The sequence below is a fragment of the Homalodisca vitripennis genome, chromosome 6 (genome assembly GCF_021130785.1).
Source record: "Homalodisca vitripennis isolate AUS2020 chromosome 6, UT_GWSS_2.1, whole genome shotgun sequence".
In the NCBI taxonomy this organism is placed as follows: domain Eukaryota; kingdom Metazoa; phylum Arthropoda; class Insecta; order Hemiptera; family Cicadellidae; genus Homalodisca; species Homalodisca vitripennis.
The window spans coordinates 57,204,901-57,225,496 of NC_060212.1; the positions used below are offsets into that span (position 1 = coordinate 57,204,901).

At 33.4% G+C, this 20,596-nt stretch overlaps 1 protein-coding gene and 1 long non-coding RNA gene across 3 annotated transcripts; one reads left to right on the forward strand and one right to left on the reverse strand.

Moving 5' to 3' along the window:
* Positions 1-7,495: 7,495 nt before the first annotated feature.
* Positions 7,496-10,532, reverse strand: LOC124364346. 2 transcript variants are annotated; one of them, XR_006922599.1, is made up of 3 exons: positions 10,036-10,532; positions 9,302-9,418; positions 7,496-8,686 (listed from the first exon to the last, which is right to left on the reverse strand). It is a non-coding gene; the product is annotated as an uncharacterized LOC124364346 (long non-coding RNA). The 2 variants fall into 2 exon arrangements; XR_006922598.1 differs by lacking the exon at positions 10,036-10,532 and having other exon boundaries at positions 9,302-9,979.
* A 1,236-nt stretch (positions 10,533-11,768) lies between these two features.
* On the forward strand, positions 11,769-20,544 carry LOC124365391 (protein IMPACT homolog). Its single transcript, XM_046821367.1, has 4 exons — positions 11,769-11,799; positions 12,761-12,905; positions 16,118-16,241; positions 20,287-20,544. Exons 1-4 carry the CDS (start codon positions 11,769-11,771, stop codon positions 20,425-20,427), a joined length of 441 nt encoding a protein of 146 aa, XP_046677323.1. The 3' UTR covers positions 20,428-20,544.
* The last annotated feature ends 52 nt before the right edge of the window (positions 20,545-20,596 follow it).

Consider the following 20,596-nt stretch of genomic DNA (forward strand, 5'->3'; position numbering starts at 1 on the left):
CGCTTAATATCAATGTTTAAAAATATATTCGTTGTTTTCATTATTCATTTATCTGTATAAAAATATTAATATGTTTCATACTCACTTTTATACTGAAGTCAATGAATTTAAATTCAATAAATAAACAGTAATCCTTCAATTAAATAATTACAATAATAGTCAAATTAAAAATTCAGTTAAATAAACAAAATCCAGTACACACAAGTTGAACTTCCCACGTGGTCAATTTAACTTTACTTATGTATTCTACACTCTAATACTTAATGTACAACGCGTCACATTTACAATTACAGATGTACTGCTACTATAACGTATTGTTGACGTGACTCACAAAATTATACTTATCAAAAAAGCGTCCAACGCGCACATAATACAGTCAGAAATAGTCGATGTATTAGTGTATACGTGTACACAGGCTACTGCGCGTGCGCAAGTCTGGCTCTCCATAGCTATAGATATACTATTATCATTAGCATATTACATTGCGTAGATTTAGTATTAGGCGTTTAATATATCATAAATAGCACAAAGTTACTAAAATAGAATAAACAAATTTTCCAAAGATTATTAACGTTTCCATGGAAACCACTTTAGCATGTCGGTGACGCGAACCGAGGATTTTACCCTCTACCAAAACGCTCAACGCGCCTAAAGAAGTTTTCACTTCAAAAAAATTAAAATTAAAACTGTAGTTTCTCTCCATTTCATATTTTTTTATATTATTTTGGTCTGTCAAGACATATAAAATTATAAATAATATGACCTATACTTGCATATACCATAAGTTTTAATTTATCGTTTAACTTATGTTTACATTACTAATGCTTTAGTGTTTTAGACAAGTTTTCCGCGGAGCAAAATATGAATATAACCAAGATATAATAACATAGTTGTCCTGATATTGTTATATTTATAAGGATACTCAACAATTTGGAAATGATAGGTGATAGAAAAGAAGGTGAAATTACCAATTTAGTTTGTTTTAATAAAGGTAAATAATAGATTAACTATAAGCGAAAGGATGCATACGGTATATGTCTCTAAATCGAAACTATTCTATCAGTTTAGATTTTCAAACAATTATCTGTATCAACATAAATATAACGTATAAAAGAGAAATAATGCTATGTAAGGCAACAATACTACTGCTTTCCATATCTGTGAATCAGTACATGGTATATAAATATAGGAGAGACATTTGAAAATCGTGAAAAATCTAGTCTAAACAAACGCAAAGCTCAGGTCCACACAATCAGAGCAGCACCGGTGATTGCACTCAATCTGCCATCTCGTACCGCTTGGGGTTGTGTGGCTTTATTTCACGTTAAATGGAACCAGTAAAATAAATCTTGATATTTTCACCAACAATTGTAACGAAGACGACAGATGAAAACATACAATACTTAATATACTGTATATCACGATGGTTTATTAATTGTTATATATAGTGACATAATCACAGTTTGCCTTGTTTGACTGATGAAGGAAATATATACCGTACGTATGACTGAAAAGTTACCACGATCAAAAAGAGCTAAGTCCACCCGTTTAAATTCACTCCCGGTCTAATTTACTTACGGATTCACAGGTGAGTTTACGTTACTGCAGTGATTTGTGTGAATGTAAATGGATTTTTTTTATTAGATTTTATTAATATATTATTAAAAACAAAAATTACAATAATCATTGAGTTTTGATTCTGTGAAAATTTACACCACAACCACACAATGTAACCTTTTTGATTTAAAACGTGTGGGTCCGATGATTTTTTAATACGAAAGGCCTGACATAAATAAAATATGAATAAATTATTGGAATGTTTATTTATAAATGATTTAATATCCAGATTATTAAAATAAAACATACTTTACGAAATTTTAAGTTTTTAACTTGATTAAGTTCACCTAACTTGATGGGGTTTCAGGTAATTTAATTATAACTCTATCCGCAATGATTACATAGAAATATCTTGTAACACACTGTACACAAACGAGTTTGTTTAATCCATGCATTATACCTGTCCACCAATACTGTTCTTGTTATATTGGACTACTGCGCACCTCTGTGTTATAATTGTGAAGTCCAGCTGCGAGTATAAGGGAATGGCTACTTATAGTGTTAGCAGTCAACCAGCAGACAACAACGTATCACGTCTTTGTGAGGACTCTCCGTACTTAAAAGTTAGAAAGAAGTCCATACCGCGCTTGCCTAAGACAACTTACCTCACCATAATTTACGTAAAGAAATAATTTGCTATTAAAATACTAAGTTATTATAAGTAACAATAATTATATGCATAGGTATAGTATATAATTAGTGTATACATAGTGTTTACTTAGTTAATTTCACAATTAAAGTACAAATTATCAAATGCAATAAATTATATCATCTAAAAACCCTAAATAAATGTAGTGCCTACAAGCTTGCTCTTATAATAAAATTTAACGGCTCTTAATCATGACCCAGTTCACAAAAAAAAGATTTCTTAAAATATTATATTAATAATGTATAATTTAATGCTCTAATTGAATCCTAAAAGTATTCATAAATATCCGCGTCTGCACCGCAAAACTGATGATTTATACAGTCGATATTCTGTGGAACAATTCCCAAGTGGAGCGTTAATAATACATTAAATCTTCCTTCTCTAAGTGCTTTGGACAGTGTAGCTTGTCCCTGGTTTCTTTCTGTCAGCACTTTACTTCAACCAGTTTACTTTCTTCATAGTGGTTTACTTAAATTAATCTGCTTATATAAATATGCAATTACTCAATTGTTCTGGAAAAACAAAATCATGCGATTCTGTCACTGCATCATCAATTACTTACACATATCCTAAAGCGCAACTATTCAGTCACAGGCTGTAGCTCAATTTGTACACACCAACCAGCACTAGACTGACCTCAGGAAAGGTAAGTAACCCCGTGGACCGATTAACAGCGCACTGTGTCAACAGTTGTCACCGTATCATTAATTACTTACACATATCCTCAAGCGCAACTATTCAGTCACAGGCATCGCAAGGCTGTAGCTCAATTTTTACATGCAAACCAACACTAGACTGGCCGCAGGAATTGTAAGTAACCCCGGGGACTGACCCTAGCGCACTGTGTGTTAACAGTTGTCACCGCATCATTAATTACACATATCCTCAAGCACAACTATTCAGCCACAGGCATAACTACTCTCTACATCAGATTGTACATACCAACCAACACTAGACTGGCCGCAGGAATTGTAAGTAACCCCGGGGACTGACCCTAGCGCACGGTGTGTTAACAGTTGTCACCGCATCATTAATTACACCTATCCTCAAGCACAACTATTCAGCCACAGGCATAACTACTCTCTACATCAGTTTGTACATACCAACCAACACTAGACTGGCCGCAGGAATTGTAAGTAACCCCGGGGACTGACCCTAGCGCACTGTGTGTTAACTGTTGTCACCGCATCATTAATTACACATATCCTTAAACACAACTATTCAGCCATAGGCATAACTACTCTCTACATCAGTTTGTACATACCAACCAACACTAGACTGGCCGCAGGAATTGTAAGTAACCCCGGGGACTGACCCTAGCGCACTGTGTGTTAACTGTTGTCACCGCATCATTAATTACACATATCCTCAAGCACAACTATTCAGCCACAGGCATAACTACACCAGTTTGTACATACCAACCAACACTAGATTGGCCGCATATAATTTCTTATTCACTAAGCCACGCATCCTTATACCTTTTGGGTAGTACATGGGTTAGACCTTATACTCCTGTCACACCGAATTATTGCCAAATTATGGTTAATACCCTCCAAAGAGGCGTCTATAGTTACCGTTTGAAATAGGTTTCAGTCTGAAACCCTACCAAAACTCTCAGTCTACTCATACATTTTTCAATTATGCAGACTGAATTTTGTTAAGATTTGTTTAGAATTACTTAAGTAGCCGTGGTGACACATTGATATATTGAAATCTTTTTATATAACCATAGTGAAATATTGAATTAAATAACTTAGGTAAAAGAAATTTATATTTAAAGCGCAATTAAGCGTGGCTTAATATGCAGCTGCAGTATGTGCTTGTTTTAAAGGTGACTATCCTCACAAAGTACCATACCTGCCGATTGAAAGCAGAAACTTGAGAATAAAATACCAGTATTGCAAAAAGTATTTAATCTGTTTAACTAGAAATTACAGGCAGTTTTATAAAATAAAGAGTCTTCTTAGTGAAAGCATTTATAATGTAATATGATAAAGCTCTATGATATTTTCCAAACAGAAGCAGTCATATCAGGTACAAATGATTTCAGTATCAATGGGTGAGGGATTAAAAATTAATTAAGACTTTGTAACAAAAACTGTTAACATTCGTTTCTACAATATTCAGAAAGCTTAATGTTCACAGAATATTTGTAAAGCCTACTTTATTAACTGGGTAGAGTTTGAAAATCAGTCCATAATAAATGGGAAAGTAATATAAAATCAATCGTTTAAACCTCTTCCTGGGACACTCTGTACATCCAACAATTTTTATTTTTGAAACCGGTTATCACTTATACAGAAGAATCAAAATTTGCGTACATAAAACAGATCTCGTAAGTAAAAATTGCATCAAAAAGGAAATTAAGCAAGAGCTGTGTGGTGAATCTGAAGACCTAACACTGTCAACATTTTCAATGTTAACAACATGTAAGACATACGTAATTATTAGTATAACAACATTTATAGAATCAATGTACAGATAGTTACTGGAAAGGAAGTCTTGTATTACAATTCTAGACAAACATCCTTCGGATGTAAGTGATACGCACATCCGCCCAGACACCAATGATGAACAAACAGAAAATGCTTATTTCTAAAAATCATGCGACGATGTAAGGGACAGCCATGCTGATATGAAAAATTGGTACTCACCAATTATGATGGAGAGATTTGGCAGAGGCGTGGTCCTGAGCTGGCGGGAGAACAACATCAAAAATGAAGAAGAAGGAGGAGAGGAGGAAGTCGAGGACGGGATTCGAAAAGCGACGTTCGGGAGTGCCAGTGCTTGTGTTCATGTGCGGGAAAAGTCTCTTTTAGCCGTAATAAGTGTCAATTACTCGTATAAAAATGTAAGTTAAAATAATCTTGTATTTAATTTTTTTAGGAACGTAGTATTATACATTAGGGTTCATTATACATTTACAATTACAAGGTACCTGTACCTAAAGTAATGAAAAGAAAATATTATAATTCGAATGAATAGTTTAATATTGAAATTTATATTTTCTTATTTCATATATTTTATTTAAATGTTGAAAAGTCACTCATTTTGTTTAATCATGTAAATTTATGTAATTGTTTAGATATTTTAAAAGAAAGTTTTCTCACGTTAGTCCATGAACACATATTTATTGAAACACTACAAAAATTACTAGTAAATGTTATTATATAGTGAATTAAATTAAACATAAATTGTAATGAATAATTGAATATTAAACATGTGTTCAAAGTATTAAGGTATTAAAATTTGTGCTCAATATGTCAGTTGACGTTATCCATTGTTAATTACAATTTTAATCAATGTAATGAGATGCTATTACTAATAAAATGTGTGTTGGTTCATTTCAGGGTGTTGTATTGCCAAATCGAACCTATTATTTAAATCCTCTCACAACAGCCCTTCTCATAATACATATATATTTCACAATCTTTATCTAAACAAAACCAACCTTACAAACCTTACAAATATAATGTGTGTTATGGGCTGGTCACTTCGATAACCTATATTACTTACCTGGCATTAATAAAACACATAAATACATGTACCTAAAGTTAATATATACGACTATAATTACATAAGAGCTCAATATGTGTAGTAGAAATAAAAATTTTTTTATTTTCTTTGAAGTTATTTATTTAAAATAAGTAACAGATATGTTTTGAAAAGTTTTGAAATTAGGATGAAAAGTATTAGATTATTTATTACACAATATCTGAGTTTTAAAGTCAAAAAATTTGAGGTGAAGACTTCAAACTAATACCTAAACAAGTGTGTTTTGTTAACATTATTTTGTGTGTAACATTGTTCTTGAGAGGTCCAAATTATCTCGGACTTGACGACAAAATTACGATTTATTTCCATTGTAAGGAAATTGGTTTTTTAGGTAGTGTTTTGTATACAAAATAATCCTATTTTACTAAGCCCTGAGAGAGATTCACTGTATAGAGGAGTTTACAGTAACAACGCAAATCCAAATAGGTTACGTCGATTGGTAATTGCACCACGGTGTTTGAGGCTAAATTGTGCTGATCTTGTTTGCTTATACTATCAGGAAGTCGATTTCAATTTATCTTCAGTTATTCCATTCGATCAAGTTAAAGCGATGTTTAACTTACACTTACGGATAGTGGTATTTGTCAAGTATCAAAACTTTAAAGTTCAAACAAGTGCATTAAGCTGTATTAATTTAATATATTGCTCATTTCGTAACAGTTATACACATTCCACAGTTAGTTTTATTTTTACTTTGTACACTCTAGTTTACAACATTGTGTAACAAAGCGGATGATTCTACCTTTGTTCCTTCGTACACAGTCGAATTCTATTATAGAAGCTCAACTACTATCAGTCATCAAGTTGCTCATACTGTGAGATCAACACGTTATAGATGGAACAAAGCAACGTGCTTAACACTCTAGTGAACAAAGAAGAAACAAGTAACCAACTTGGCGAGAAAGTATTCCAAGAAGTAGTAAGTTGGGATAATAAATCATATCCTCTCAGCAAGTATATATTCCATTGTGTTGGTGATGACATTTTGTCCCGCACAAAGATCTTATATTAGTCTTGACAAGTTATATAGAGTAAGCGCATTTTTTGAGTGATTTTAACACCTAAATTAAGACGTAACAATCATAAAAAAATCTCTTAAAGATTTAACTATATTGCCTGAGCATTAGCAAAGTTTAAATTTTATGTAGGTAATTTTAGTTTTGATAATTTTGTGTGTTACTGTATGAGATTTGGCTAATAACCTTAATAGCAATGCGAAAATCAGAATAAACCACTTTATTAACATATATATATATATATATATTAATTAATTTAATACGTTTTATTATTAATCCATAAAGACCATTGATCAACGTTTTTTATGTTTCACTAAATGTTCAGTTTGAACACGAATACTACTATTAGTATTCATTGGTTTCAGCTGTTGAGTCTGAATCTAGTAAGCCGAAGCAGCATTTTAACTACCATCTAACGTTTTCGGTAATACTCGGATGGACTCGGCAACATTCGGCCCCTCGCCAAATCTTCCCCTTCACACTCACAATCCCCTCCCCAATTTCAGATGCTATTACTTACAGAAGTAGTGCTATTGCGCTGTTACCGTTCCGTTTTGAGGGAAGAGAAGGCCGTTCATTCGCTGTTTAAGGAATCAATGTACATCTGTTGTTCTAATTCATCAAGGAAAACACATAAAGACAAGAAAGTAACCATATGTGTTCTCGTATTGTTTAATACGCAAAAAAAGGTGTATTTAAATTCCTATACAATATATATTTAATGTATGCCAGTGTACTGTTTGGAAAATATGCTTTATGTACACCTATTACCTACATATTGAACACCTATTACAGTTGTTTTATGACACTTTAAACTACAAAATAATTGTAATTTATTTATTAACAGTTAGACATAATTTTAAATTACAATGAAAAATGCAAAAATAAACAAAACATATGAGTAAAAAAAATAAAAAAGAATCGTACAAGATTATTCTTAGTTTTTCAAAAATACACTTGATTGTGAATGAAATACAATAACTTACTCTAATGTATCAGATAACATGACATACGAGTGAAAAACTTAAAACAGAACTGCCAACTTCAAAAAATTTGCAAGTCTATTAGCACATTAGTAACAATAAGATTTCACAACTCAATCTAAAATATGTGCAATAGTAAGTTATGTTCTTGCTGTTAACTTCTTTTTTAACACTTTGCAAACTTTCTTTTAAAATTCGCCACCTCTAAACTACTTGCCCTAATTGTAGATTTATGCTTATCGTGTTATTTACTTAGAAAAAAGATTAGACTAATATTATGCTAAAACAGTTATTAATGAGAAGTTTACATATGTTTATTAGGTCTAAAAATGAAATTCTGATTAAATTTTAATTAATTTCGTATAAAACCACATTAAGGCATTGTATTTTTGTATGATCGTAGGTGTTTTGCAGGAGACCTAAAATTTACAAAGATGACCCTTTAATATTACCTATTATAATAATATACATAATTTATTAAGTACACAAAAGTAGTCACAATGATTAAAAGCATTACTATACAGTATTCGTTATTTAATAGTACAATAAATTAAACTTGGCATAATACAGTAACCCTTTTAAGCCTAACCAAATAAAAATTCCTTAATTTCATAAAACAATTTCTTGCTTTGGTAAGATTCAATTTCCAATACTCTAATGAGGTTCTAGTTAAAGTAACTTATTAGTAGTATAGGGAGTACATGTTAGTTGTATGTTTTATGGAGAACATTGGTGATAGTGTTATTTACCAATGGGTGGAGGCACTGAGGGAGTTTCTCCAAGATAAATATGTATCCAGCAATAACTTCAAATTAGTGGAAGACGTTGAAGTTTCCAGCAGCAAACAACTCAGCAATACTAATAGCCTGAAAATCATATTGGTGAGATTATTATTTACCAAAGGGTAGAAGCTTTAAGGGATTTTCTCCAAAATAAATATTCATCCAGTCACAACTGCGTAGTGCAAGACCTGGTTCAACATGAACATTCCAACCGCAAAACAACCAGCAACAGAAGCCTAAAAATCACCCATGGTGAACTCGTCATCGACCGGAAGAGCATATTTCAGGTTCATGCTGCTCTTATAACCCCGGTGGAGCAAGTCAATTAAAAAAACTTTTATTGAATGAGTTACATATCAATAATATTTTAATAACGTATTTCATTACAGTGTCGATTATTTATAATATAGTTTACAGACAAATATCGAAATTATTGTAATTCTTATAGATTACGAGACGGTCTAAACAAAGCTAATGTAAATTAGTAAGCAGAATTTGCAGATCATTTCAGTAGCATAACAGAGAGTTTGGTTTTCAGAGTCAGGATGTTATACTTTAAGTACTGGTTGAAAGTAGTATAGTTAATAAACGTTGATTTGAGATTATGCATATCACACTTGGAATAATGGATATTAGTAGTACAGGGAGTACATGTTAGTTGTATGTTTTATGGAGAACATTGGTGATAGTGTTATTTACCAATGGGTGGAGGCACTAAGGGAGTTTCTCCAAGACAAATATGTATCCATCAATAAATTCAAATTAGTGGAAGACGTTGAAGATTCAAGCTGCAAACAACTCAGCAATACTAATAGCCTGAAAATCACATTGGTGAGAGTATTATTTACCAATGGGTGGAAGCTTTAAGGGATTTTCTCCAAAATAAATATTCATCCAGTCAAAACTGCGTATTGCAAGACCTAGTTCAACATGAACTTTCCAACCGCAAAACAACCAGCAACAGAAGCCTAAAAATCACCCATGGTGAACTCGTCATCGACCGGAAGAGCATATTTCAGGTTCATGCTGCTCTTATAACCCCGGTGGAGCAAGTCAATTAAAAAAAACTTTTATTAAATGAGTTACATATCAATAATATTTTAATAACGTATTTCATTACAGTGTTGATTATTTATAATATAGTTTACAGACAAATATCTAAATTATTGTAATTCTTATAGATTACGAGACGGTCTAAACAAAGCTAATGTAAATTAGTAAGCAGAATTTGCAGATCATTTCAGTAGCATAACAGAGAGTTTGGTTTTCAGAGTCAGGATGTTATACTTTAAGTACTGGTTGAAAGTAGTATAGTTAATAAACGTTGATTTGAGAGTATGAATATCACACTTGGAATAATGGATATTAGTAGTACAGGGAGTACTTGTTAGTTGTATGTTTTTATGGAGAACATTGGTGATAGTGTCATTTACCAATGGGTGGAGGCACTAAGGGAGTTTCTCCAAGATAAATATGTATCCAGCAATAACTTCAAATTAGTAGAAGACGTTGAAGATTCCAGCAGCAAACAACTCAGCAATACTAATAGCCTGAAAATCACATTGGTGAGAGTATTATTTACCAATGGGTGGAAGCTTTAAGGGATTTTCTCCAAAATAAATATTCAGCCAGTCAAAACTGCGTAGTGCAAGACCTAGTTCAACATGAACATTCCAACTGCAAAACAACCAGCAACACAAGCCTAAAAATCACACATGATGAAGTCGTCATCGACCGGAAGAGCATATTTCAGGCTCATGCGGCTCTTATAACCCCGGTGGAGCAAGTCAAGTAAATAAACCTTTATTGAATGAGTTACATATCAATAATATTTTAATAACGTATTTCATCACCGTGTTGATTATTTATAATATAGTTTACAGACAAATATCTAAATTATTGTAATTCTTATAGATTACGAGACGGACTAAACAAAGCTAATGTTAACCCTTAAAGCGCCAAACAGTTTCAGCTAAACTCTGGATTAGCGCTCATTTATTATAAAAAATTAAAATTAGATTTTCTCAACGCTAATTTTAATTTCTTTTTTTAGGTAACAAAATAAAACAGAAACTGCAAAAAAATATCTTTTATTATATTTATTGCTCAAAATACACATGATTTAATACGTAGCGTTCCAGCTCCTTTATAAATTTTACCCAATGCTTACTGTTTCCTTTTATTATTATGTATATCAATGATGACATTGCGTGCTTATATGTACTAGAATAGAACTAGAAAATAAGTATATTACATATTTAATACAAAGTTATAATAAAAAATTAAATTTACATGCCAAAAATTTGAAAACCAAATATTTTCCAAATTATTAGTCCTCTAACGGGTGTTATTTTTATAATAATTACAAAATGGTTTTTTAGATGTTTATAGAAGTAAATAAAATATTGTAACACTTATTGGAGTAAAAACAAGCCTAAATAAAAAAAATAAACATAAATGTAGAATTTCGGAACAAGAGCTAAAATACATAATTATAAATATAAGGAGTAAAAATATTTCTATGAGGAAAAAAAGACTTTTATCGCCATTCAAGAAACTGTTTATTTCAAAAGTTTATAAATATATAACTTTCATAAAAAGATGATCATATAACACATAAAACCACACAGTAGTTTACCGATCAACTATTCGCACTGCTTCAACAGGATATGAAGAAGAACACAAGAGCTGCCCGGCGCGCGGCGAGGCAGTGACGTACGCATAAATGCGCTTGCGGCGTTGAGCAATACTACCAAATTGCCAGCTGTTCAACAAAAACCGGTTCAGTATCGATCGTTAAACACAAAGATTGTCACGTGATGTGGCACAGCCCCGCTACACTACTGTAACATACACCCCTCACAGTCTAGCGGACAAACTCTGAACTAACAGTGCAAAATAGTAAAAACAAGTATATTGCGCGTCTACGCGCTTACGGCGTTCAGAGCAAAGTCGATCCTCGCGCGCATATGCGCTTACGGCGCTTTAAGGGTTAATTAGTAAGCAGAATTTGCAGATCATTTCAGTAGCATAACAGAGAGTTTGGCTATCAGAGTCTGGATGTTATACTTTAAGTACTGGTTGAAAGTAGTATAGTTAATAAAGGTCGATTTGAGAGTCTGGATATCACACTTGGAATAATGGATATTAGTAGTATAGGGAGTACATGTTAATTGTATGTTTTAAGGAGATCATTGGTGAGAGTGTTAATTACCAATGGATGGAGGCACTAAGGGAGTTTCTCCAAGATAAATATTTATCCAGCAATAACTTCAAATTAGTGGAAGACGTTGAAGTTTCCAGCAGCAAACAACTCAGCAATACTAATAGCCTGAAAATCACATTGGTGAGATTATTATTTACCAATGGCTGGAAGCTTATGGGATTTTCTCCAATATAAATATTCATCCAGTCAAAACTGCGTTTTGCAAGACCTAGTTCAACATGAACTTTCCAACCGCAAAACAACCAGCAACAGAAGCCTAAAAATCACCCATGGTGAACTCGTCATCGACCGGAAGAGCATATTTCAGGTTCATGCTGCTCTTATAACCCCGGTGGAGCAAGTCAATTAAAAAAACTTTTATTGATTGAGTTAAATATCAATAATATTTTAATAACGTATTTCATTACAGTGTTGATTATTTATAATATAGTTTACAGAAAAATATCTAAATTACTGTAATTCTTATAGATTACGAGACGGTATAAACAAAGCTAATGTAAATTAGTAAGCAGAATTTGCAGATCATTTCAGTAGCATAACAGAGAGTTTGGTTTTCAGAGTCAGGATGTTATACTTTAAGTACTGGTTGAAAGTAGTATAGTTAATAAACGTTGATTTGAGAGTCTGGATATCACACTTGGAATAATGGTTATTATTACTATAGGGAGTACATGTTAGTTGTATGTTTTATGGAGAACATTGGTGAGAGTGTTATTTACCAATGGGTGGAGGCACTAAGGGAGTTTCTCCAAGATAAATATTTATCCAGCAATAACTTCAAATTAGTGGAAGACGTTGAAGATTCCAGCAGCAAACAACTCAGCAATACTAATAGCCTGAAAATCACATTGGTGAGAGTATTATTTACCAATGGGTGGAAGCTTTAAGGGATTTTCTCCAAAATAAATATTCATCCAGTCAAAACTGCGTAGTGCAAGACCTAGTTCAACTTGAACATTCCAACCGCAAAACAACGAGCAACAGAAGCCTAAAAATCACACATGGTGAAGTCGTCATCGACCGGAAGAGCATATTTCAGGTTCATGCGGCTCTTATAACCCCGGTGGAGCAAGTCAAGTAAATAAACTTTTATTGAATGAGTTACATATCAATAATATTTTAATAACGTATTTCATTCCTGTGCTGATTATTTATAATTTAGTTTACAGACAAATATCTAAATTATTGTAATTCTTATAGATTACGAAACAGTCTAAACAAAGCTAATGTCAATTAGTAAGCAGAATTGGCAGATCATTTCAGTAGCATAACAGAGAGTTTGGTTTTTAGAGTCTGGATGTTATACTTAGAGTACTGGTTGAAAGTAGTACCGTTAATAAACGTTGATTTGAGAGTCTGGATATCACACTTGGAATAATGGTTATTAGTACTATAGGGAGTACATGTTAGTTGTATGTTTTATGGAGAACATTTGTGAGAGTGTTATTTACTAATAGGTGGAGGCACTAAGGGAGTTTCTCCAAGATAAATATTTATCCAGCAATAACTTCAAATTAGTTGAAGACGTTGAAGATTCCAGCAGCAAACAACTCAGCAATACTAATAGCCTGAAAATCACATTGGTGAGAGTATTATTTACCAATGGGTGGAAGCTTTAAGGGATTTTCTCCAAAATAAATATTCAGCCAGTCAAAACTGCGTAGTGCAAGACCTAGTTCAACATGAACATTCAAACCGCAAAACAACCAGCAACACAAGCCTAAAAATCACCCATGGTGAAGTCGTCATCGACCGGAAGAGCATATTTTAGGTTCATGCGGCTCTTATAACCCCGGTGGAGCAAGTCAAGTAAATAAACTTTTATTGAATGAGTTACATATCAATAATATATTAATAACGTATTTCATCACCGTGTTGATTATTTATAATATAGTTTACAGACAAATATCTAAATTATTGTAATTCTTATATATTACGAGACGGTCTAAACAAAGCTAATGTTAATTAGTAAGCAGAATTTGCAGATCATTTCAGTAGCATAACAGAGAGTTTGGTTTTCAGAGTCAGGATGTTATACTTTAAGTACTGGTTGAAAGTAGTACAGTTAATAAACGTTGATTTTAGAGTCTGGATATCACACTTGGAATAATGGTTATTAGTACTATAAGGAGTACATGTTAGTTCTATGTTTTATGGAGAACATTGGTGAGAGTGTTATTTACCAATGGGTGGAGGCACTAAGGGAGTTTCTCCAAGATAAATATGTATCCAGCAATAACTTCAAATTAGTGGAAGACGTTGAAGATTCCAGCAGCAAACAACTCAGCAATACTAATAGCCTGAAAATCACATTGGTGAGATTATTATTTACCAATGGGTGGAAGCTAGATTACTAGACGGTCTAAACAAAGCTAATGTTAATTAGTAAGCAGAATTTGCAGATCATTTCAGTAGCATAACAGAGAGTTTGGTTTTTAGAGGCTGGATGTTATATTTAGAGTACGGGTTGAAAGTAGTATAGTTTATAAACGTTGATTTTAGAGTCTGGATATCACAGTGCGTGGAAATGGGAAATTTTAAAATGTTTATAATATTCTTTTGTGTTTCACTAGTATAAAAATGTATAGATCAGTAATATTTTATGTCTGGAAATAAACGCTTAGAATCTTATCTTTAAAATTTTATACGCTTATTTTGGTTTCTAATTGTATTGGACATCCAATCTTAGATAGAACGTTTTAGCTCCAGCATTTATCGACTATCATTCCACGAACTATATTCAGCTGACAAATATTGACGGTTTCTACTTCAGATTTCACGAGTTTTATAAATAAAGAACAAGGGGGCACTGGCGGTCTCTGAGTTGACTTCGTGCGTTATATTGTAATTATAATTTTAATTTTGGACAATCAGAACCCATTGTGGTTAGTGGCAGCGAAATTTTATTAATATGTGTGGTTACTTAACTAATTCTCCGAATTACTTTTACTGTGTGTTATTTTTTACAGCTATTAATAGGCTTTATAACTGCCCATATCTACAGTTTAATTCCAGAAATTTACGAAAACGATCTCAGGTGATCGTATTACGCATACCCTCAGGGTATTTTATATTCTGAACCATTTAAAAGTTATGGCGGGGGGCACTTTGTAAAGTATAGACAATATCAGCAAACCAAACATAAACTGTAAAAAAGGTTAAGTTTATAAGGTGATTTAAGCGTATGTCACGGTGGACACTCTTCTCAATAGAATATAAATGGTGTTGGAAACATACCGGACGCTCAATACACAAAAACTCAGTGCCCAGAAAAGGGGATATTTTATTATGCATTAGTATACTAAGACAGGAAGATATCATAGAGTATTATTAATTTGTTTAATGCTGGATGAGGCACACAGAAGCTCGAAAAGTTTGCACTGTTAAACCTTTTAAGGCCAGAACTAGGAATGGTTTCTTTAAATTTTAGTCCAAATTGTTTTTTTACATTTTTTATAGTTTTGAGACAATACTTTACTATATTTTAATAATTTTTTTTATCTACTAACAGTTTCACTAACCACTTCTGCAATATACATTATGGGTAGCATCGTTATTCCTCTTCTCAGTTAATGATTTTCGATGCTTAATATATTAATTTAATTATTTAGCTAAATGATATATAATTTACTTTAGTAACCACTACTGGGGATGTATTACCGACGTTGATGGAAAACAAGAAGATTGGCCAAGCAAAATATATATTCGCGTTCTGATTACTGCAGGAAAATGAGAACTTCCTCTTCATTCGTTTAAAAGAAACATTAAAAACGCAAAAACTGAAAACTGTTTATGCTCTGCAGCAGACTTTTATACATTAAAGTTTTAGTTGTTATTTGTAGATTGTTTTGACGATTGTTATTATTTAATTGTTAATTTTTTGTTATTAATTTCCATTCACCAATATAAATGCTATAAATAGTTTTTTCCATATTACAGAAAATTATTTCTATTAAAAACTGTACCATTAGTATGTGCTTAAAAGGATAGATTTAGTACGATAAATGTATTATTTTGCTTTTACCAATGTTAAATGATAGATTTAGTACACAAAAGTAACTATCTATAAGAAAAAACATCACGGATACCTGTACCGAAAAGTTGTTTGGCAATAAATGATTTGATTTCAATGTTACAGGCTACATGGCTAAGCACTGGAATAATGAAAGAGAGAACGCTGCTGGGGGTCACCTGCTTCATTTATTCCAGGTAGGCAGACCCAAACATTTTATATTAGACAGTAGATTGACTAAGCAACACACAATATCTACACATACCGAATGCTCCAGGACGGTGTGCCGGGCAGCACGGCTTGTAATGTCCCGAGTCCCAGTCGGTTGCATAGGCGGGGTTGAAGTAGTAAAGTCAGCAGGCAGTGTTATGGTTACTAGCAATACCAAGTGCAGGCTGAATGTAGGTTTTTATCAGGGCGCCGCCCCGTGGGGGGCCTTCTTTTAGGGACAATATGGGGACCTGTCCCTCCCGTAGTTGTTATAGCTCTCACTGGTAAGGCAGACTTACTTTAAACAAGTAACCATTCATGCATGCAAATCTCAACAACAAAATCACTTAAGTTATGGACCTGAAAAAATTTAAAATTTAAATTAAATTAAAGGCTTGGTTTTTATAACAAATAAAGAAAATTTTCTAAGTATCTGGCAGTTACTGTACCACAATTTATGAGTAGTTATTACCTATTCTCAGTACTTTAATACTCTCGGCATGCGCCAACTATAGTTATACTTTTTAGATAATTATAAGAAAAGGTTAACTTCAGTGACAACCAAGTTCCAATTATCAAGAACTTTAATTTATTAATCCTATTAAGATTATGATATAAATTTAAAACACGATTTTAAGAGCCGATTTTTATTTTTATATAAACTAAGTAATGAGAATCTGAGGTTCAAAATTTCACCTGAAATGCCGCAAGTAATATATTTAACAGATATGTTCTGGAAGTGCCAAACTTCACTTAGTTGTTATACCAATAAACACAGAACAATTGTGTAAATACTAAAGTTTCAGTTAAACCATCCAATTCTTGGTAAAATATTTTATAAATAAGAGGCATGAAAATTAAGACGTAGGTGGCCACCATGCTAGACTTACCATTAAACATAGACAATACACAAATAAATATAGGTACAAATTTTACACATAAATTTTAAGGCAAAACTAAACTAAGGTACGAAGGCAAAAATCTCTATCTGGTGTGAAGACACTCACTGACGAGCGAGTCCTGCAACTGTCCACAAAGTCCATAGCCCGCTTTTAATTAACGTGTAGACAAGTTCAATATTTGAGTATGGCCATACAAGAATTAAAAAAGTTTGACTTATCGTGTCGCAGTCACTTCTCAGGCCCGTGACTCCACAACCAGTCAAGTCGTGACGCAAGGAGTTAGGTGCGAATACTCCTCACAGTCAGCGAAGCTCCCAGTAGACCCCGCGTACAGTCTGTGCCGCTCAATGTCCTGGCGCGTGCAGTTTGCCTGACGTACAGTCCGGAATGAAATCCAGAACCTTATACAGTTCCTTATAAACAGTAAAACAGCATAACAGTGCTTACATACAGTCATACAATACAGTTTTCATAATTATAATTATATTGTGCCAATAAAATAATCAAAAATATCATGCTGACCAATCTACAAGTCGATAAAATAAGATAAGCATTTAAGTATTTAAGAATGCAGAATAAATTAGTTATCAAGATACCTTATCATTTTATGCTCCAAAATGTTCAAAGTTTATAACCAGCAAGTTATTTTTATCTTGAGTGTTAATCTTTATCACTCAATTAAGACTTTAGAGTTTATATTATATGAACTGATCGCCAATTAATTTTGGTCTTAGTATTACAATACATTTAGTAAACACTATTAACCGTACACATTACCAATTATATTTACTATCATTAAAAGTATTAAATTGAACAATAAAACACAAGGTTAAAACTGACTTACAAAAGTTTAGAATCATACATTTGACCTGACAGAAATTTAATACTTTGTACTTTAACTAAATAGGCCCACAACTACTTGATATTACTGTACAAGATTGTTATTCTGATTTGGTTTGAATTGTATGTTATTACTCTACTTTCACATTTATTGACATATAGTCTAACGCTTCGTTTGATAAACATAAATTAAATGGTAATTATAAGGTTTAGGTTTTAAGCAGATATAAAATAAATACATAGACTGAGTTTTACAATTTAACAATAACAACAAAATTGATTTAAGTCTGAATGTATTATTTACTTATTACCGCTATCAGACAACTTGGTAACTAGGGTGATCTAAGTTTATGATTACAAATGAACAATTAAAACAATAATGATTTGGTTGTTTGACAATTACCTAGACATTTGTATTCCATAACTACTACGTTACTCTCTTCCAAATTTAATAAGTACAATATTTCACCAATAAATAAATTAAAACCATACAATGGGTTTTAGCGCAAAGCATTACAGTATAACGTTCAAATCGTTAAGAAAAATAAAAATTGTCCTGAATTCAAAGTTTTTTTACACTCTAAAGTAAAAAAAGCCATACTATACAATTTGAAATAAAATGAATTTGTATTTCAGTTAACGTGAACATTATACATTTGTCAAAAAGCCGTTACATGTTCAAAATAAACTTTAAAATAAAACACAAAATTTGAAATAACATGAATTTATATTTTACTTAACGTGAGTATTATACATTTTCCAAAAGGCCGTTACAGGTTCACTTTACACTGTAAAGTAAAACAACCGTAGCATACACTTTTAAATAAAATGAATTTATGTTTCAATTAACGTTAACATTATATATTTGCCGAAAGGCCGTTACATGTTTAATTTACACTTTAAAGTAAAAAAGCCGTAGCATACATTTTTAAAAGAAATGAAATCATATCTTACTTAACATGAACATTATACATGTGCCAAATGGCCGTTACATGTTTCATTTTCATGCAGGAATGGATTTGCCGCTCGATCCAAGTTTAAATGAATTTTTGTGTTCAAACTGTGTAGTTGAATAAAAAAAGTTAAATTTCCTTGAAACAAAATTACGAAGATACTTAAAAAGTACAGTCTGCCTTACCTCTTAAAAATATGTAAAAATCACGGACAACCTCCCACGAAGCTGAAGAGGGTCGGTCATCTGTCTTAAACTCTGCACTCAGCTAAACAGACCAGGAACTCCTAAGCTCAACGTTCCGTTCATGACTCGTCACTCCCAGCGCTAGGTGGACGAACCTTGTACTTCAGCTTTCGTCATCTGGTATCCTACTTCATTGTAACATATAACAACTACCAAGTTATCTATCTTTTCAAGGTCGGGGCTGACACACACCGTTTCATTGGTGACTGACGAATTTTGCGTTGGCGCGTCACTACGCAAATATAACCTTCTTTAGTTGATCAGGCTAAACTTTCGTCCAGTAGACCAAGAAACGGTGTTTCAGGCTCAGCAAAATATGACGGGCAGAACGCTGCTGGGAGCCCGTTTTTCATTTACTAAAGGTAGGCAGACACAAACATTTTATATCAGACAGTAGATTAGCAAAGCAACACACAATATCTACGCATACGGAATGCTGTAGGAAGGTGTGCCGGACCTCAAACAACACTGTGATGATGACGGGGAGATCGCTGCTGAAGGGGGGGGGGGTTGTTATATTTACTGCAGGTAGGCAGACCCAAACATTTATATCAGACAGTAGATTGGCAAAAACACACAATATATATGCATACCGAGTGCTTAACGACGGTGTGCCAGGCTGCTCGGCACACACTGAAAAGATGTCGGGGAGTCACTACTCCAGTACTGGGGGGGGGGGGGCGGTTGTTACATTTACTGCAATTAGACATACTCAAAAATTTTATATTAGGCAGTAGATTGACAAAGCAAGATACTATCTCTACTCATACCGTTTGCTTAAGGACGGCGTGGCGGGCCGCACTGCTCAGCACTGTGAAGATGTCGGGGAGTCACTGCTGGGGGGCGGTTGTTACATTTACTGCAAGTAGGCATACTGAAACATTTTATATCAGACAATAGATTGGCAAAGCGCCACACAATATCTATGCATACTGAGTGCTCCAGCATGATGTACCGTCCGCACGGCCCAGCACTGCTGTAATGACCGGGAGAACGTTTGTAGGGGGGCGGTCATTACATTTACTGCAGGTAGGCAGACCCAAACATTTTATACATGAGTGTTGTTACGATAAAACATAATACAATGTTGTGGATTAAAATTTTCTTAGTTTCAGAAACTCTTCGGTCGTAACGTTAAACATAAACAAAAGTACATGTCCACAGCTAGACTAGAGTATCTTGAGATTACAATTTTCATAGCAAAGTGTGGGAGGGCGTGAATCAGAAAACTTCTGTGCATGCCTAATAATCAAGAATCCACTCTTATATTACGTTATAATGTTTTGTTGTTTGTAGCAGGCTACGGGAGCCACTAACGTAACGGTGGTTGTGTCTCGCTGGCGTGGAGGAGTAAACATTGGCCCAGACCGCTTTCGTCACATCCACAGTGTGGCGAGTCAGGGGCTGCTGCAGCTGGGTTTAGTGAAGAAAAAGTAGCGACCAGATCCAGCTACAGTATTGACCCACTCATATGCAATAACAAAAATTATGAACAAATTGATAGAAGTTTATGCGCGCGCGTGTGTGTGTGCGCGCGTATGTGTGCTTGTGTTTTCACATAATTCTATACTTAAGATAACTTGTGTTTTTGCGATAGGTGGAAACG

Excerpts from the sequence above, each read along its gene's own strand:
- LOC124365391 (XM_046821367.1), top strand. The coding sequence starts at position 11,769 with ATGTTAATTGTATGTTTTAAGGAGATCATTG. Across the intron at positions 12,906-16,117 it reads ACCCCGGTGGAGCAAGTCAA|GACGGTGTGCCGGGCAGCAC; the intron begins GTAAATAAACTT and ends CGAATGCTCCAG. Across the intron at positions 16,242-20,286 it reads ATACCAAGTGCAGGCTGAAT|CAGGCTACGGGAGCCACTAA; the intron begins GTAGGTTTTTAT and ends TGTTGTTTGTAG.